Raw genomic sequence first — 21,434 nt, forward strand, 5'->3', positions numbered from 1 at the left:
TTCACTGTTTGTCATGTCTTTTATGGATTTTGATTGTCTCTCTCAACTCACCATATTTTTTATTAATAAGTTTTTTGTTTGTTTTAATTTTTATCAAGTACTAGAAATTTCAGGCGACCCCATTTGAATTCCAGGCGACCTCATGTGGGGTCTCGACCCCAAGGTTGAAAAACACTGATGTAATCAGTATCTGTTTTTGTCTTGTCCCGTCCTGTCTCTGTATACTTTCATCTATATAACCCCTCCTCTATGTGTATGTATACAAGCAAAGAATGAATGAATGAACATGTGAATATGAAGCTGGAGGTTGGTACTTCAACACAAGCTGTAATTAAAATAAAGCAGTCCTCCGAAAAGGGAAGAGCAGCCATGTTGGATGGGTTAGACAGAGGAGCTGAAGGACAGACAGGAGGCCCAACTGGAGGAGCACAGGTTCAGATACTGACTCCACTAGTACTACACTGATGTGGTGTTACATTACCCAAATGGAGTCAAATACTTCATACTGCAGCAAAGTTTTATTGTTTTTAATACAACAAAGCGGTGCATCCATGGTAAAGGCCAACAAAACCAAAGGAGAACAGTTCCTCAGATCCACCCACTGACCTGCAGTGGGACACAGTGGGCGCTCCGGCCTTTGGATTCTAGTTTCATGCATAAAAACAAAAAAGGTAGTGAAGTGTTCGACACATCTCCCTTCGACTGGGAAAGCTCCTCGATGTGTCAGAGTCACAGACATGAACTGTGAGTGGGTGGAGAAAAAGTGCAGCTGGAGTAACCAATAAAGAAGCCATTATGTGCTTTATATATGTGTGTGTATGTGTATATACACACACACTTTTTCATGGATCTGGGTGTTTCAGTCTAATGTCACTCAGCATGATGAAGTGGAAAACAAGGATTAATTGCAGTTTCACAAATGTCCACTGAGTGGGAGCACTCTATCAGTTTGTCTTCTATTCATGTCTTAGTCCAGGTTCCACATTCAGCCCAATATGAGCTCCAGTAGGTCAGACCAGAAAAAATCTAACATAATAACCTATAAATAATGTCAACTCCAAAATTTCCTCTACATTTTAGGGTGAAAAAGTTACAATATTACATGTTTACATCTACAAATTTTAACATGAACCTGAAAGGTTAGAAACATAAAGTGCAATTTTAACAGTTTTCTGCCTTAGTTTGTCATTTACACATGTACATTACAACTTACATCTACAAATACACAACACATTTAGGAACAGAATATTGATAAAATACACTTATTTTTCTTAAGACATTTCAGGTTGTTCAGAATTTTTTAAGTTATTTATTTTTTTTGTCAAAGGATAGTTTTAAACATGTTCATTTATCCATCCATCCATTCTCTTCCACTTATCCGGGGCCGGGTCGTGGGGTACATTCTAAGCAGGATGCCCAGACTTCCCTCTCCCCAGACACCTCCTCCAGCTCTTCCGGGGGGATCCCGAGGCGTTCCCAGGCCAGCCGAGAGACATAGTCTCTCCAACGTGTCCTGGGTCTTCCCCGAGGTCTCCCCCCGGTGGACATGCCCTGACCACCTCCCAGGGAGTCGTCCAGGAGGATCTGAAACTAGATGCCCCGAGCCACCTCAGCTGGCCCCTCTCGTACGCCGGAGGATGCAGCGGCTCTACTCTCGGAGCTCCTCCCTGGTGACTGAGTTCCTCACCCTATCCCTAAGGGTGCGCCCAGCCCCCGACGGAGGACAACTCATTGCGACCGCTTGTATCCGGGATCTGTCCTTTCGGTTCATGACCAAAGCTCATGACCCATATGTGATGGTCGGAACGTAGATTGACCGGTAATTGAGAGCTTCGCCTCTCGGCTCAGCTCCTTCTTTACCACAACCGACCGGTACAGCGACTGCATCACTGCAGACGCTGCACCGATCCGTCTGTCAATCTCACGCTCCATCCTTCCCTCACTCGTGAACAAGACCCCGAGATACTTAAACTCCTCCACTTGGGGCAAAGACTCCCCACCGACCCGGAGAGGGCAAACCACCTTTTTTCCGGTCGAGAACCATGGCCTTGGATTTGGAGGTGCTGATCCTCATCCCGCTCGCTTCACACTCGGCTGCAAACCGCCCCAGTGCACGCTGAAGTCCAGGTTCGATGTGGCCAACAGGACAACATCATCTGCAAAAGCAGAGATGAATCCTGTGGTCCCCAAACCGGACCCCCTCCGGCCCTTGGCTGCGCCTAGAAATTCTGTCCATAAAAATTATGAACAGAACCGGTGACAAAGGGCAGCCCTGCCAGAGTCCAACATGCACCTGGAACAGGTCTGACTTACTGCCGGCAATGCGAACCAGGCTCCTGCTTCGGTCATACAAGGACCGGACTGCCCTTAGCAAAGGGCCCCGGACCCCATACTCCCGAAGCACCTCCCACAAGATACCACGAGGAACACGGTCGAACGCCTTCTCCAGATCCACAAAACACATGTGGACTGGTTGGGCGAACTCCCATGAACCCTCGAGCACCCGATGGAGAGTATAGAGCTGGTCCAGTGTACCGCGACCGGGACGAAAACCGCATTGTTCCTCCTGGATCCGAGGTTCAACCATCAGTCGGATCCTCCTTTCCGGTACCTGGAATAGACTTTCCCCGGGAGGGGAAATTAAATTAAATGTTCATTTAATTTAGCTTTCTTTTTTACACTAGAACAATGAGAAAATTAGAGTTGTCATAATTTACAGGTTATTATGATAGTATTTGACTGATCTGATCCACTTTGGATCACATTGGTCTGAATGTGGAACCTCAGCTAAAAGTTTTTTTAACATCCTAATTTTGGAATGTAATACATTCAATCCCGCAGGCCAGACTGCACCCTTTGGCGGGCTGGTTTTGGCCCAGGCGCCGTATGTTTGACACCCATGTCTTAGTCACTCTGAGGAATCAAGACGTGCTTTGCAACGTTCATGCTGGAAAGGACAATATGCCAACATGTACTCTTTTGAGTACTACTGTTAAAGCATGAACTGTTTAAAATAGAACATGAATCCTGCATTTGACTGTGAAGAACATGTACATATACTCCACTTCTGCTCCATCCACACGCTTCAATCTAATACTCTCACCGTAAGAGTCGCTCCGCCTCAAAGAAGTAAAACCGCAAACTCAAAACAAACAAAGACATAAATACTTCACACACATTTACAATAACACTGTAACATTAAAGTAGTGCAAACCCCAACGGGCAAATAGAAGAAACATTAGAGGGAAAGTATTTGGCTGAAAATATGCAACCTCAGGGATAAGAAGCAGCACAAAGTTACATGCATTAAAAACCTTGAACACAGTCCTTCAATCACAAAACATTGTATTTCTGGTTAATTCAGCTCATGTTTGAGACCAAATCAACCTCAGTTCATCTCTTAGAAAAGACCCTTCATTCCCTCCATGATTGATTTAAGATGAGAAGCTTTCTGTAGGACATTGGAGCGTCTGGAGGAGGCGGGTCCATTCCACAGACCACCATGGGGTATTTACGCACCAGAAACATGCGTAAACAGTTATTGCATAAATCATAGTCTGCAACATTGGCCTGAGACGGAGCGCTGGAACTGAAACACTGTTGTATCCAAAATGAAACCAGACACACAACGAGAAGAAAGAATTTGGATAATAAAGTCATAAGCATTAAAAAAAAAAAGACATAATATAACAAAATATTATTATACATATTCCTGAAATACTGCTCAGACTGGCCCTAGAACCCACTAGAACATGGAAACAAATGATAAATTGTTGAAACAGCAAGAGGAAACCCTTTTAAATGAACTTCAAACTATTACTTTAAATGTTAGTATCTGCTGCTGTACTGACAACTACGTCAACAGTCTTAGAACATCTACGATACAGGTGACAAATTAAAGAAAAAACAGACTGACATTCTTTTCATCCAATCATGAGCCCTTGTGTTCTCTGGGCTGAGCTCATAAAGACAGTGCTGATAAGGGGACGTTTTCTTAATTTTGTTTTTAGGTTCATAGGTTAATAACTGGTAGCTCACAGGCTAAACTCACAGTTTCCATCCAACTGAACTTGAATTTCTGTTGCATATGATATAATTCTCTGATATAGGCCCAAACCAAACAAAAGACAAAGGCCGGTCTCCAAACACCAGCTGGGACAAACCTCTGGTGTCATAACGTACACTTTTATCGCTTTGGGTTATCATACTGTGGTGTCAAAAATCAGTATTTAATCAAAAGTATTCAATTATATTTAAAAGTACTTAACCTGTATTCATTTGCATGGCAGAATTATTCTTAGTGCAATGTGTAGATTGTACCAAAGTGACTTTTTTTTCCTGGGAAAACTGCTACTAAAAAAACAACGTGCACCCATGGGAAGTTTTCAAAACGTGGTGGATAAAAAGTACATGTGATGGAAATTCTGGACATTCTGGGAAATAATTTCCATATTGTAGGAAAATTATATAGTTTATGACAAACTAATACTGGAAAATAGTTGCATTTGTATATGCTGTCCAATCCAGATAAAGACCAGTAAACTTACCCTATCATGGACAAAGCCAAAAAGGCAGGCTCTAACGTGACTAGAATAATGTTCTAAATATGGTAAAAAAGGGTGTGGTCTATAACTAAAACCCAACCTATTTTTAGGCAAATAAAAATGGTCTCCCAGAGCGAAAAAGTCAGTTGTTTCTGCAGATTTCAACTCAGTGTTTATTTTATGCATGAATAAACACTTTATGTGGCTCAATTCTGCTCGATCTCCGATTTTGACTGGACTCTGTGCATTTACTTATTTACTGGGCGAAACTCCGCTACATAGATTAGGGAGGACAGAGACGTAAATTCAACACTCCAGAGGACAGTGAGGAAGAGCGTCAAAGGGACCAAGGAGGTCTCCCACCGCGGCAGGAAATTTACATGACAATACATTAGCATCAGCTCATTGGCCAAAAATGTACACAGTAAAAGCCCAGTTGAAAGGGTTGAGGTTAGGGTTGAATGGTTTCTGCTGGTGAAACACAATGAAACACTGGTCTTCTTTTAAACAGCTGAGGAAGCCTAGGAACAAGTAATGTTGTGTACTGGACTAAATATGACCACTTCTATTTATTAATTGAGGTATTACAAATATTGTAGTCAATCTAATACAGGCCTCCTTCAGATAAAGTCCTGGTACCTTGTGCAGCTCAGAGTCATAAAGGCCCCGAACACTGTGAATACTGTAACATGTTCGTGTCATCGCATCCAGTAACAGATCCATATGGGTTTAGGCTGCTGCTGCTGCTGCTGCTGCTGCTGATGATGATGATGATATTTCATTTTCCCACTGACTGATGGCAATAAGGCAACAGTCAGTGTGGATATGTCTGGATTTTATTTTGATATGAAGTCCACACCTCTTTTGCCAAGGGATGGAATTCGTTCTTCAGACTTTTTCCACAGGTTGAAGTCTATTCGTTTATCCAGATCCTGTTTCCTCTGTGGGACAGTGTGCACTAAAGTCTTCTGGCTCCACATGGAACCACTTCAAAAGTCATTCTTTGGTTCCATCAATATTTTCTTTACGAGTCAGATGAGTTCTAGAAAGTACCATTATGCCGGGTTTCCACTACGTGGTACGCTCGCTCGACTCTGCCTTTGTGTGTTTCCATTCCATAAAAGGACCTGGAATCTGGTACCTGGTACTAGTTTTTTGGTCTCACCTCCGCTGAGGTTCCAGGACTGGGGACCAGATACTAAAAGGTGACACTGTGTAAACACTGCAGACCACTGATTGGTCAGAGTCGTCTCTGTGACCCGCCCTATTACAAAAAGCGGAAGCGGACAGTAAATATAGCGGTAGGTGAATCCACATGAACGGTCTGTAAAACTACACCATGGCTGGAGGAGATTCAGTCTTTGGTGGCCGACATAAAAATTCAGCATGAGTTTGACGAGACAACATGCAACGAGCGAGTTTATCAGCAACTCTGAGCAGATGACACAGAAGTAATGCACCACATCGCTATGACGACCAGGTACTGTAAAGTGGGTAGTACCCTGTAATGGAAACGGTCTCAGGAACAGGACGTGGTACCAGAGTCGAGTCGAATTGGTTCCATGTAGTGGAAACGCAGCATTAGTGGTAGCTCTGTGTAAGGCCATCACTCACAGACCTCCATCGTGGGGGGGGGGGGCTTCACCTGGTTGGGGTCACCTGCTGTTGTCAGTGGGTGGCAGTGCTGTGGGGCTCAAAGCTGAGTCAGCTTCAGTGTCTGTGTCCACCTTTGAGCTTTGGACACCAGTAAGTATCAGGATACAGAAGGCAGTGGACAGTCTTAAACCTGGAAAAGGACAACACAAGAGTCAGTGATGCAATAAGTGCGCTCTGTCAGCTCCAGGTGTTGAGTATTTAAGGTGGACGATAACAGACACAGCACTGTGGGAATGACAGGGTTAGGCTGGAAATATTCCACACTACAGCTGATCCAGTCACAACATCAATAGAATAGAATAGAAGGAATAGAATGACTTTACTGTCATTGTACAGGTACAACCAAATTAAAAAAGTGCAATCATTCTAGGTGCCATAAAAAAGGTAGAAATAATGTATATAAAAGAGTATAAAAACTAAAATAGAACAGAAAAACCCTGAGAGCATACATATCTAAAAAATATTTATGCTGTCAGGGTTTTTCTTTTCTATTTTAGTTTTTATACTCTTTTATATACATTATTTATGATAACTGATAACTCTAAGTCCCCTTTGACAAGCCCAGTGAACTCTGAGCCTGGAACAGACCTTTTCAACTGGGCTAAAAACACAAACTCCTCCTATTCTCCTTGTGTTCACCTAAGCTTACATGCATAAGTGGGTCAAAAATGACACAATAAGGTTGTTTTATTGAAATGAAAAGCTTTTCTTTCATATTCCAGGTATTCCTCAAACGTCATCAGTATTATCTCAGATGGATTATGCCTCAGTTTTTGGTCAAATACTAATGAAAATAATTTACACAAATTGCAAGTCGCACAGAACAAAGTGGCACGAATTGTTTTGGGTTGAACAAACAGAACTAATAGAACCATAATGCACAACAGTTTGGCATGGTTAACTGTAAAATCTAGATTGAAATATTTTTTTATCATTTATTCATAACATTATAGCAACACAAACTCCAGAAATTTTTCACAGAAACATGTAGTTTTTTGCTGATCAACATAATTATTGTAGAAGACAAACCAGTGAACCATGGTGTGCTCTGCCTTTAGGCAGAACAAACCAGTTACAGCAAACTGTGTTTTATCGGACCATGGTTGAATGGAATGGACACCAGGGTTTGTGTTGTTGGAAAATAACAGAAAATGTTTTCAAAAGAAATTGAAACTTTTCTTGTTTACACAACAGGCATGAAATGGAAAGAGTATTGATAATATTGAAAGATGTCTTATGATTTGTATCAGACAGCTGTTGGTTGGTGAAGGAGTACAAATGTATAGAACTTATTTTGTTCATATATTTTTATTGCATTGGGCTGCTGTATATGTCCTGTGTGTGTGTGTGTCTGTGTGTGTGTGTGGGCGGGCATGAATGGTGTAAGATTAATGTAAATAATTAAAACTATAATGTAATGTAGAGGAGACCCCAGGAAGAATAGCAACTGACGATTCAGTTGCTATTGGGGATCTTAATAAATGAAATGAAATGTTATTGACATCCTACATGTTTTACTTACTGAGAAGGCCGCTGACTCTGTAAGCTGACACTTCCTGTATCAAGCAATTGGTTCTTTCGGTTTCCCAGATCAATTTATAAAATGCATAAGGGCACTGTATTCAACTCCAACTGCAATGATTCAAATAAACGGAGGCCTGTCTAGCCCTGTGAATCTACAAAGAACAGACAGTTTTTTGAACCCTGAGCCCAGATGATCAGAGAGGAGGAGAAGTTAGAAGGTATTATTATAAGAGGTGTTGAATATAAAATGTGTTTGTACGCAGATGACGTATCAGTAACATTACAAAATCCAGGCTCTGGTGAACCCCTGCTCATAAATGTCCTCAAAATGTCTGGATCTTTATCAGGATGAGGGCTGTGTATCGGCAAGAATCTGGAGATACGATACAAATCACAATACTAGGATCACAATACGATATATCACAATAAATCATGATACTGTTAAAAAGGCAATTCTTTTTTGTTTGTTTCTCTTTGATTATTTCCTTGAAGAATTGAATTTCAGCAGAAATCTGCACAAATACTAAACACATTTTTATTTGATTAGAGCAGGATGTAATGTTGTATCACCAAATGTTCAAACTGTGTTCAAACTGAAATTCTGTTTTACAGACATTCCAGTTTCAGATCCTGTTCAAATGTTCAGATTCTATTAGTTCACAACTAACATCAGAACAGGATTTTTGTGGAATCCCAACAAAGGACCTTATAACATTATTTAATAAAAGAGTTTTACATAGTAATAAATAATAGAAAAACAGGAAAACAAAAATGAACCTTCACAATATCTGCACTTGAATAAATACCTAAAAATATTGATACAGTACTTTTAACTACTGATAAAGTATTGTGAAATGAAATATCACGATATATTGCAGAACCAATATTTTATTACACCCTTAATCAGGATACTCACTTAACGTGCATAAAACACAGGCTTTTTTATTCAGTTTTACTCCCACTCCAGATTTAACTGAAACATATAAATTTAATTGGAACTTATTCCATATTCAATATCTAGGTGTGTTCTTACCAAGGGACTTGACCTCTCTTTGGTACAAAAGTTATGAAAAAACTAGTAAGAAAAAATACAAGGACTTGGACAGATGGGCTTTGTTTCCCTTAGACATCGGTGATAGAATAAAGTCAATTAAAATGGTAATCCTTCCTGAACCATTATATTTACTGATGGCTCTACCAGTAGAAGTTCCACTGAAACAATCAGAGAATGGGACATGCATATTTCTGGGTTTGTTTGGAGAACAAAAAGACCACAGATGAAGTACTTTATTTTACAGTTGCCAAGGGACAGGGGAGGCATGGCCTTACCTTGCCTTAGACATTATTACATCGCAGCCCAATTAAGACCACTAGTACTTTGGTGTAAAGAGTCTTCTACAGCCAAATGGAAAGGCATGGAGTTTTCCTCCACTGAAGTTCCATTACCTTCAATTCTTGGCTGTATGGACTGCACCAGAGCAGTCCTATAGTTGGACAATTTATGTATGTGTAGTTTAGAGCTGCAACAGATTGACTCAAAGTGATCCAACAAAATCATTCAACCACAGTTCTCCTGAATCAAAACTTTGCTTCCTTCATTTCTGCTGTTAAACATTGGTTCCACTGTTGTGTTTCACACGGACGCTTATTGTGACGCACAAAGAAGCTTCAATTCAGGAAAACTGCAATAGAATATTTCCCTTCAATCAATTCGAGTCGATAAATTGAATCGGGAATTTTGGATTGGCTTCAAGCACCTAATCAATTAATTGGTTGCAGCTCTAGTGTAGTTCAATTAAAATTTGGTTACAAGTGGTCAAGGCATTTGGACTTCCTAGACAAATTAGGATCCAAAACTGGCCTGTGAGTGACCCACACTTCCAACCTGCGCTGTATGACTATAGATTTAGACAGTGGGCTGAACATAGTGTAACGGGTTTCTGCAAGATGCTTTCAGAAGGACAGATGGACAGCTTTCAAAATCTTTCTCTCAAATTTGGACTTGGTAAATATGACTTTTTCAGGTCTCTCCAGCTCCACGATTACTTTGTGAAGGAAATACAGTGTTCTGTGCCAGAGACACCGGAGGGTTCTGAGTGTGCAGCCTGTTCACCGCCGTGTTGATGATGTCACAGGTTGCGTCGGCGTTAGCAGAGGGACAGATGTATACAGCCACCACAATGGCGTGTGAGAAAAAAGCCAGTCAACTGGTCTGCCGGTCACTTCCTCACTTTTTTAATCAAAGAAACCGCATTGATGCGGTTCAAATCCTATAGCTCTATAGAAATCCAATCCATTATTATTATTATTATTATTATATTATTATAACAAAATCACGTTGTTCAGGTTCTTCATTGTTTCATAATGGTACATTTTGGTACCTTTTCATAATTTTACTTTTATCGTGCTAATGCAAATGCAAACATGTTGATTATTCTGTGTAAGTTGTTATGTTCTCTTACTGGTGCGACCCCTGTGACATCATACTGGTGTGAATGTGGAAGTGAACTAAAACCAGTCTGACAGCCCTGGTCTCTACTGTTCTTACCTTGTGGGATCCTCTGTTAGTGAAAACCCTCCAACAAGTCCAACCACGTTCCTTGTGTTCTCAAAGCCGCCGTAGCTCAGTGTAACCTACGACAAATGCATCCCATACGCTCAGGTGAACTTCAGGGCAGAAATGAAGAAAAACCACTCTGCCATTTTTAGTTGAAAGATCAAACCTGGTCCAGGACGGTGTCTGTGGGCAGCTTCTGCAGGTTCTCCAGGTGGGAGTGGAACAGGTGAGTGTGTGTCAGCGTCACCTCCAGCAGAGCCTCAATGATGTAGCCGATGGTACAGTCATCTGGGAGACGGATTTTCTCTGCTGTGCTGATGAAATTCCCTAAACTGAAGAAAACACTCTGTCAGAGGAATATCATTTACATTTATGTTTGATAGGAGTGGGAATACACTTTATTGTCACTGTAAAAATACAACTGTACAGTGCAACAAAATGTAGTTTTTCTGCTCTGTTTCATGTTTGAAAGCAATTAAGAATAAAAATATGAAATCAGTTAAGAATAGTACTTTATAACACAGTGTAAATAAACTTTATTATACACTATATATAACTGTGTGTAACTGGGTAAAGGTGGTTTTGTTCTGTATTTTTTACACATACCATAATACTGAAATTGCACATTGCACTTTTGTTTAACTAATGTGATAAGTTAAAATAAAAGTGCAATGCATTATTTATTTTTTATTGTAGTTTCTTTGTTTCTAGTAATTCTACTAACACCAGCTGATCTGATTTTGACAGTTCTAGTTAAGTTTTCTGTGCATCAACTGCATCCATGTGTCTCCCCCTACTTCCCCCCCTTCTCCCCCAGTCCTCTATCTTTATTGCTTTCCTTTTTCTCTTCCTTTTACCCTCTGTCTTTAACCCCAGCTGGTCCAGGCAGTTGTCCATCCTCTTCAGTCTGGGTCTGCTCCAGTTTCTGCTGTTAAAAGGAAGTTTTTCCTTCCACTGTCTCCACTCATGTTGCTCCTGGAGGATTCTGTTGGCTTCTGTAAATTGGCTTAGAGTCTGGTTTGGACCAACTCTATATGTAAAGTGTCATGAGAGAACTTTTGTTATGATTTGGTGCTATATAAATAAAATGTGATTGCCTGATACAATAATAATGCTGTCTGCTATTTAAATAGTGCACAAAGCTGACATAAGTGTTCATTCCTCTGGACATTCCTTTCACCACGGGGCTTCACACGGTTAGTTCAAATCAGTCTGTGTATGTCCTACCTGGCCCACGGGCTCATTTTCAGGGCCAGTCCTCGGCTAATGCAGAATCCTGCTCCGCCGGTGGCGAACCAGAACCTGACGGACACCTGAAATAAGGCCAGAGTTCCATTAGAGGACTGATATGGTTATAGAACTGTCAGCTGTTGTGTCCCTCAGGTATTTGGAGTGACCATCACTGACCGATCCATCACTCTTGACCCTCTCGGCAGCCTCTATGGGTGGTCCAGACTGGGCCGGCCCAGGTAAACGTCCTGACTGTGGTGGTATGAGGACAGCAGTTTCAGAAGGCTGGGCAGGATCACATAGTTGTCATCGTCCACATGGCAGAACCACCTGCAACACACACTCACTGAGCACTCCCAGGGGGCTACTGCCTTGTACTGTGCACTCCAAACTAGGTACAGTAGAACCTCACAGCACCACTTTAAGTTGGTCCATCACCAAGCTCGTTTTACAATTTTATTGTTTTACAAATCAATTTTTCTTGTTGAAATTAACAAATATAATTAATCTGTTCCAGCCCCCAAAAAATCTTTTAAAAACAGCAAAAGTAGAAAGAAAAGTTAGAAAAGTTAGAAAGAAGGAACAATTATAAAAATATAAACTGGTTTTATTAACTTATTTACCCTAAAAAAGGAGACGATCTGTGCGTGAGGAGGAGGAGGAAGAGAGAAGAGAAAGAGGGAAGAGGAGAAAAGAGAAGAGGAGAAGAGAAGAAGAAAGGAAGAAAAGGAGAGGAAGAGAAAGAAAGAGAAAGAGAAAGAAGGAAGAAGATGAAGAAAGAAGGAGAGGAAGAAGGGAAGAGAAGAAGAAAAGAGAAAGATGAAGAAGAAGAGGAAAGAAGAAGAAAGGAAGAAAGGAAGAAGAGGGAGGGGGAGGGGGAGGGGGGGGTTATTCCCTGGAAGGAGAATCTTCAGTAAATCGTTCAGTGGTGTTTTCTCTCTCTCTTCACTTAAAGTGGAACAATGTAACTTTGACTGTTTTGGTTCTTCTTTGCTGTTTTGCAGAATTTGTCTCTATGGAGCACCCCCTACAGTTTTAAGTACATATTCACTGTCATAAAACCCACCCTTAACCCCTCCCCTCCAACCATGTGTCTTTGTTTTAAATGAAGCAGGAGTCAAGAAGTAAAAAAATTTAAAATGTAACCATCACAATTACTTTGAAGTTTTTTAATTAAGGTAAAATGTTACACAGCTTGAATTCATTCTTTCTGGCCTCACTTTCATCTCTGTCCTCAATCGCAGGTGGTTTCATTAAAAACTTATCCAGAAAATTCTGCTTTGTTGTGGCTTTTTAAAATGTTCCAAAAATCCTGCAGACCACTGTCATCAAATAAAAGAGCTGCACGACCTGAACCAAATTTGTATAGATGTTTTTCAACTAAATCACAAACCTCTGTCCATTTTGCCCACACTTCTTTTAATTTACTTATACAGATGCTGACTAGTGGCAGCTGCTATGAAGCTCGCTGTTATTGCAGATTTTCACTCGTATTTCAAGACAGAACTGGTACGATGGTGCACTCATACTGCAATATTCTACTGTACCTATTGGGATGGAAATGTGTGTCATTGACTCACTTCTTCTGAGATTCGATGAACTTGTCGTACTCCACAGACATCTTGCAGCACAGAGCTTGTCGCGTGTGAGCTGCTGAGCAGTTGGTGTTGATGAGATTAACTCCTGTGGAGAGATGACAAAAGAAACACAAACTGAAAATTTTCAATCTGTCAAAGGTGCAGTTTGTAGGAATTCTAAGTAATTATAAAATGGCCTTGACTGTCACCAGACATTAAGGAATCCTGTTCATTTCAAATCCTGATCTCACTGACAGTAGTAGTCCAGCCAGAATATGTGCATTTGAAAAACTCAGTGTCAGCCCCCAAATGATGTTTATGATGTCATTGTGCATTTTGGTCTGAGGCTCCGCCCATCACCTGTCGCCAATCAGAGTCAGTAGTCTTTGTTCATTCAGGTTGGCAGTTCCACTGAGCTGCAGCTGAAACATTTCTGATCACAAATGTCTGACCTGAATAAACCCAAAAGGACTGGGATTATTCCCAAAGATATCGTAACAGAGTGAGAAACAAAACAAGGATCTGTAGGAGAATTACAAACATGGAGATGACTGAAAGGGAGAAGAATTAGAAGACCAACACCGACTCTGCCTCAGTCTGACCACCATAAGAACCACTGAGAGCCGGGACCGCCGTCTGCACCTGGTCCCAGACCGCCCACTGCACCTGGTCCCAGACCGCCGTCTGCACCTGGTCTCAGACCTTCAGTCTCTTCTCCCAGGGCCGGGCTGCAGTCTCTTCTCCTGGCCCTGGTGAAGAGACCAGGTACTGGTGTAGGACTGGTGAAGAGACCAGGTACTGGTGTAGGACTGGTGAACAGACCAGGTACTGGTGTAGGACTGGTGAAGAGACCAGGTACTGGTGTAGGACTGGTGAAGAGACCAGGTACTGGTGTAGGACTGGTGAAGAGACCAGGTACTGGTGTAGGACTGGTGAACAGACCAGGTACTGGTGTAGGACTGGTGAAGAGACCGGTACTGGTGTAGGACTGGTGAAGAGACCGGGTACTGGTGTAGGACTGGTGAAGAGACCGGTACTAGTGTAGGACTGGTGAAGAGACCGGGTACTGGTGTAGGACAGTGAACAGACCGGGTACTGGTGTAGGACTGGTGAAGAGACCGGTACTGGTGTAGGACTGGTGAACAGACCTGGTACTGGTGTAGGACTGGTGAAGAGACCTGGTACCGGTGTAGGACTGGTGAACAGACCAGTAGTGGTGTAGGACTGGTGAACAGATCGGGTACTGGGTAGGACTGCTGAACAGACTGGGTACTAGTGTAGGACTGGTGAGAGACCTGGTACTGGTGTAGGACTGGTGAACGGACCGGGTACTGGTGTAGGACTGGTGAACAGACCGGGTACTGGTGTAGGACTGCTGACAGACTGGGTACTAGTGTAGGACTGGTGAACGGACCGGGTACTGGTGTAGGACTGGTGAACAGACCGGGTACCGGTGTAGGACTGCTGAATAGACTGGGTACTAGTGTAGGACCGTGAACAGACTGGGTACCGGTGTAGGACTGGAACGGACCGGTACTGGTGTAGGACTTGTCTCTGTCCATGGTAGCTCCTTGTAGATCAGTGTTTTCTGTGGAAGTGACCTCTGCATGTAGTGCTGTGTAATCTGAAAGGGGGGATGGAGGGTGAGGGGCCGCATCTGTGGTTTGGCTGGGGGGGGGGGGGGGGGGGGGGGTGGGGGGGGGGGGGGGGGGGGGGTGGGGGGGGGGGTGGTGATTTGGGGTCGGTCAGTTTATAATACTATTTGTGTGTGTGGTGTGTGTGTGGGTGTGTGGGGGGGGTAAGGTAGCGATCCATGCCGCTTGTACTGCGCGGAAGTAAAAGTGACAGGTAAGGCTCATTTCTCTTTTCTCTATCTCCTGAATCTTCACAAACTTTCATTTGAGTGTTCAGGACGTTTGTCCTGGACTATTATGTATTATACTGATGTAGAATCAGTCTGGTGAGGATTTTTTTAGATGAAATTTATGGAGTGGTGGACAGGATTAGTGTAAACCTAGTAGTAGACGCTCATGCTGGATCTGGACACCCCTAGTCTGGGGGAAGAGCAGAGGATACCACACTCTACAGTATTTTGAATAGGCCCTTTTCCACCGCAGGAACTTTTGCAGGAACTTTCTATATTACCAGAACTTTCAAAGTTCCTGGTGCATTTCCACCAAAAATTACCCCGGTAACTGACCCTCCTCCGGCCCCGAATTTACTCCGAATAAGTTCCTGGTAGGGAGGTAGTACTTTCCAGATTACCTGGAACTTTAAGGGCGGAGCTGTGTGCTGGAGAAGGCTGAGTGGTGGACTAGACTGACAGCATTTCCACATTCTGTTCACCGCCAATATTAACCCATTTAATTTCCACAAGCTTTGGATTTTGATAATTCAGGAAATGGACTGAAAGAGAAGCTACAACAAGTGGACGGACGACGAGGAAATTCAGACGGACTTTGAATCGCCGACACGAAACAAGCAAGTAAAAGCTGTCGGAGCCGAATAACGACACAAGCCTAAAGAAATACGAGGAAATAAGAAATTTGCTGGATTAAAAGAAACTAAAGGAGCACACACGGTCACAGTGGATCTGACTGTCGAACAACCAATGGTCTGAATATGACAGAAATATTCACTGTTTAGTTGGTTCCCTGCTGTAACAGCTGTCAGCACATCAGCTGTTTAGACAAAAGTGAAGTCCGGTTAACCTAATGCTAATGCTAATGCTAACTGGTCAACAGTCTGACACTAAACCTAAATCAGAACTGGATGTATTTGTGTTGTCGCTATGAGCTGAACACTGATTTATTCTGTACGTTTGTGATTTCCACCTGAAATGGACCGGACGGACTCACCTCTTTTTCTGAACCTGCAGCTCGTTTGTGTCCTGGTCCAACATCTACTGCTGTTTACAACGGCCCAGGTCAGACATTCACATGACACATCAGACTGGTAGGAATCTGTCATCATGTGTTCTGTGATTCATTTTATCATTTTTATTACTTTCCTGTAGGAAAGCGAAAAAGGGACCAGGACCATGGAGTTCCAGACCGCTGTCCTGGACCAGCTGGACCAGACCCTGGTCCAAAAGCCTGAACCTTTCACACGTGTTTATTTCCCTTTTAATCTCAAGGCACCTTTGTTTTGTTTCAATTTTTAATAAAAACAAATCTAACCTAATACTGTCTGTTCATTTACAAGATCAAATATGAGTATAAGTACTTTTATCAATAATCTGCAGTTGAATTAAATGCAGGCATTTGAGTAAATCTGACTTTAGGGAACCTGGACTAAATCTGTAAAACAATAGAAATGAAACAGAACCATCCATCACACTGAGAGTTAAATGTGATTTAGTTTAAGGAATGAGAAGTGGAAAATACATGTTCTACCATTTTTAAATACAAATTGAGGATCTGTAAGATGGTTAACTTCATTTCAAATGTATTCCAGATGGATTAAGTGATTCAACAACCAGTAAAATGTTAAACCCAACCCGTCCACTTCAGTTCTGTGTCATTTTATTGAACTAGAGCTGAGTTTGTGAATGGACATGAACTGGACTACAGGTCCTGGTACTGCTCCTCATACATCATCAGCCTGATTTGAATAAATTACCCTGAACTTTCGGGTGCGGTGGAAACAGTTACCAGGAACATTTTTACCCCAAGAAGTTCCTGGTAATAAAGTTCCTGGGCCTAATGTGATTGTAGTGCCAGTTTGGGCCACAGTCCTACATAAGACACCTTTAAGTCTCAATTAGTGCAGCCGTGATTAGTCAACGTGATCAACCATGAAAATTAGTCGCCAGTAATTTTTTTAGTTGACATGTCATTTGACCGCCTATTTATTTTTGATATTCCCCCCATCTCAAACGCAGTAGGTATGCTGCAGTGACACGAGTATGCTGCGGCACCAGGCAGTCCATGCTGACATTGGCACCTGCAGCCGCACGACCATTCCTCAGAGAGAGAAAAAGAGAAACCCCCGTCTAAGCGTCTTAAGTTTCACCCCCCCATTCCAAGGTTATTATTGTTAACGAAAACTAACGAAATGACGAAAACTATAATTGAAAAAACATTTTCGTTACTGAAATAAATAAAAACTATAATAAAAAAAAAAAGATAACTTACTGAAACTGTATTGTGCGTTTACAAAACTAACTAAAACGGATAAAAATGATGGATAAAATTCCCTTCATTTTCGTCTTTGTCAGTGTCAGACTGATATGAAATTAATTTATTCCCTTGAGCAATTTTAGCTTCTGTCTCCATACGACACTTTTTGGTCCGTCACTTGTGTTCACTTGTGGTTTCCAGTCGTCTTCTGGTCCCCACTCTACCTGGAAACATGGAGACTAAAGTTGGGAGAAAGCAGTCCTGTCTGGGATTTATTTGAATACAACCACATAGAAAAGAGAAAGAGACCACTAAACTACCAACTAATACTAAACTAAGCATTTAGAAAATAACAAAAACTATAAAAACTAGCAAACCTGCTCTAACAACTAATTAAAATGAACTGAATTAGAGAAAACAAAGTCCAAACTAAATGAACTAAAGTAGAATGAAAAATCCAAACTATTAGAACCTTGCCCCATTCATTCTCCACCCCAACCCCTCACTCTTAGGATTCAAAACAAAATGGACACAACAAATAACAAACACTTGATTATTATTATTATTTTCAAATCAGTCATTTAGATTAGTTGACTAATTGAAAAATTTGTCAAAAGATTAGTTGTTAGAAAATTAGTCATTAGCGGCAGGTACTTGTCTCAGTAACTACGGTGATACCTTAAACATGCACATAAGAACATGGCTAACATGCATTTGTAAACCTGTCCTACAACAGGCACTGAAGCACAGACAGAAAAAAATATTCAAGGCAGTTTGTGTTTTTTTTTTACCCACTTCCAAAACTTGACAATTCCATTCTTTAATCTTATTCCTGTGCTGATGGCATGTCAAAGATTGTGCCACTTCAGTGCATTTCTTTTCAAACCGCATATGCAATGGTTTCCAGTTTCAGCTCAGTTGGTGTACAGCTACAAAAACTACATTTTCTTCTCAATTCAAACATATAAAGTACACCTCTCTGCTCACTGTAACTAAATCCACAACTATTGCCAGACACTGGATTTTAAAGTCACATCCTTTCATTTGTGCAAAATTGCACATGCTGTCAGTTGGACTCCATGAAATGTGCGGCTCTAAGTGAAACTGTGGTTATGGCTTTGAAAACGGCCTTCCTTCCACTATGTTGGCACAGACACAACAACATGAAACTGTGTCACCTCCAACACAGGCTTCACTTCTGGTTTGCTGTAGTCAACAGATCTGCAGAGACTCCCCCAAGCACACATGGAAGAAAAACACTGGGGCCAAAATTCCCTCATTTATTGTTGCTTGTAGGTAGGCTCTGACCAGGTGTTTACGAGCCACATGTGGGACAAGGAGTGTGTTTGTGTGGGACATGTGGGACACGTAACCGTTATGTTAGAATAAAGTCTAGATTTTTTAAACACTGTGCATCTTATTGTCCAGCTTATAATATGAAGAAGAACAATTTGATTTGGTTGCACACAGTATGCATATTTTCGCACTGGGCGTTAATTTTTAGCTTTTTTGCACAGGTTTCAACAACTTTTTTTACTTGTAAAAACAAAACAAAAAATCTACTTGTAAAAACTCAAAAAAGAAACCTCATGTTTCAAATATTGTAATTAAATACTTTTTAGAAAATCTCTTTTTTTTTTTTTTTTTTTTTTAATTTAAGTGCATGTTCTCAACCCTCAAAGGTAAACTAATCTATGTGGAATAAAACAAAAAGGCAGAACTGACATTAGAACAGCTGTTTCCACTTCCAAACAACTTTAAAATTACTGGACCTAAAACCTTTGTGCATCCAAACACAGAACAGTCAAACATTTAGCATTCTAACACAGTAATAAAAATAGAGTAAGATAAAGGAAATATCCTGTGGAATTTGTCAAAAAAAAAAAATTTTAAAAATCCTCATACTAAACAAAAGCATATTTGTTTTTTTGTTGCCTCTCAGTTCAAACTCCCAAACATAAAAATAGTTAAAGGGAATATGGATCAAATCTAACCAAACATCACAGGCATACAGTCTGTCGCTTCAAGTCATACTCGCCTCCATGAGCGATGGAGAAATAAGTTTGACATAGTTCGCAGAGTACCTCTCGTGAATCCCCCCCATAATGCTGTGCAGTCCCGCACAAAGCGGGACACCTGGTCCCCTACTTGAATTCTGTTTAAGGACATGAGCAGCTAAAATGTGAAAATCCTGTTTATTTCCATCTACTTTAATATGTACTGTACACGCATCTTTCATATCTGTTAGGAGTGCTCCATTCTTCCCTGTTACAACACGATCATTATCGTTGCCTCATCCTTTTTGTCATCTCCCTGATCAGCACATGAAAACACTGAACCTCAGCTGTGAAGGCCTTTTTCAGTCCTGATCAGAGGCGTCTATCGTACCTGCGCTCAGCTGCAGCTCCTTGTCCTCCCCATCTGTGAATATGTAGGTCTGAAACAGAAAGCACAAAGGTTAGGCACTGGTATAAACTCCATCTCCTGTGAAGACCACGATGAAGGAGCACCGCTGTTCTCCCTGTGTTAATGGGAACATGCAGCTCTGGAACAACACCAGATAAGACAGAGCGATGAAAACATCAGTGGAACCAACAGTGAAACAGAGGGCTGGAGAATGACAACAACAAAAATGGAATCTGGACTTTTTCCACATCAATTACATGATTTATTCCTGATTTAAAACTAGGGCTGTAAGAAAATATCGGTTCTGCAATATGTCGTGATATTTCATTTCACAACATTGTATCGATATTAAAAAGTACTGTATCAATATTTTTGGGTATTTATTCAAATGCAGATATTGTGGAGGTTCATTTTTGTTTTTTTTTACATTTTTTGTGTATATTTTATTTATTCTTATTTCACACTCTTTTATTCTGTAATGTTCGTTCCTTTGTTGGGATAGAACTACAATCCTGTTCTGATGTTAGTTGTGAACCAATAGAATATGAACATTTGAACAGGATCTGAAACTAATGTCTGTAAAACAGAACTTCAGTTTGAACACAGGAACATTCTGTAACATAACATTAGATCCTGTTGGGATCAAATAAAAATGTGTTTAGTATTTGTGCAGATTTATGGAGTAATTCAATTCTTCAAGGAGATAATCATTTAAAAAAAGAAAACAAATAAAAAATGCCTTTTTAACAGTATCATGATATATCGTGATATATCGTATCATGATCCTAGTATTGTGATTTGTATCGTATGGGCAGATTCTTGCCAATGCACAGCCCTATTCAAAACCCTAACCCTTACTCAGCTGTACCCCTACATGTGTGGGTGATGTCCTGATTCCAGACTGATCCACACTATGATCTACTTTTTACAGGGACTGTACAGATAAACAGAGTTTAACGGAGGAACAAATATGGACTAGTGGTTATTTCATGTAGATGTTGGTGACATATAACAGTATCAGTTCAAAATTGGGTTTAGATTAAAAACAACAAAACACCTCACACACAGACTAAAACTAAAGAAACCAGAGAAAACCAGAGGAAAACTTATTATAGTTTGGTTGCAACTCTCCTACATTTTATAAGAGGTGATCAAATCTCAACAGATCATCCTTTGATTAGATCAACCAGACCTACTTCTGCAGAGGTTATTTAATCAGGAAAGATTCATCAAGATTAAAAACCTTTTAAAAGACTGATATCAGACGCCATTTATATTCCAGATACCTGAATATGCAGCATCAATAAACAACCATAACACAAAGAAACACCTGCAAGGGGGGCAATGGAAATTATTTGCTAAAAAGTATTATTATTTGTATGAGTGTACTGCCATGAACATATCTGTTGTGTATAATTCAGTTACTGCATTATGTATTTCTTGTGGTTCGATGCTAAAATTAGGAAAATTGTATTGTTTGATTCTTGTATTAAGTTAGTGGTAAAGGTGTAAAAGCACTGAGGGCTAAATTAAGTTTATATTAAATAAGTTTAGACTTCTTCCTACTCCTTTTCGACCATGAAAACTTCAGACTTGTATGTGCCTAAAGATAGATTCTGTTCATTTAAATGTTATTTTGTTTTTGTCTAAATTTGCTTTGTTTGGTTTTATTTTGTTTCTTTGCATGTTTGAAATAAATAAATAAAATAAATTTCCGTCATATAGGGTGCCACTGTTTGACAATGATTGGACAAACATTCATAATGAATATACTGGACTTAACATATAGGCTGCATTTTCTTGTGCAAGAAAGTTCTTC

At 40.8% G+C, this 21,434-nt stretch overlaps 1 protein-coding gene across 1 annotated transcript in view; it reads right to left on the minus strand.

Moving 5' to 3' along the window:
- Positions 1-6,006: 6,006 nt before the first annotated feature.
- LOC115416458 (beta-1,3-N-acetylglucosaminyltransferase radical fringe-like) overlaps positions 6,007-21,434 on the minus strand; it is a 36,100-nt gene continuing 20,672 nt past the window's right edge. Inside the window, 8 exon segments of the mRNA XM_030130232.1 lie at positions 6,007-6,330; positions 10,273-10,358; positions 10,448-10,613; positions 11,509-11,594; positions 11,689-11,729; positions 11,732-11,841; positions 13,092-13,194; positions 19,598-19,646. Of these exon segments, the coding sequence (XP_029986092.1) occupies positions 6,255-6,330; positions 10,273-10,358; positions 10,448-10,613; positions 11,509-11,594; positions 11,689-11,729; positions 11,732-11,841; positions 13,092-13,194; positions 19,598-19,646 (717 nt within the window). The 3' untranslated portion in view covers positions 6,007-6,254.

Source organism: Sphaeramia orbicularis, unplaced genomic scaffold, assembly GCF_902148855.1.
Source record: "Sphaeramia orbicularis unplaced genomic scaffold, fSphaOr1.1, whole genome shotgun sequence".
NCBI classification, from domain to species: Eukaryota; Metazoa; Chordata; class Actinopteri; order Kurtiformes; family Apogonidae; genus Sphaeramia; species Sphaeramia orbicularis.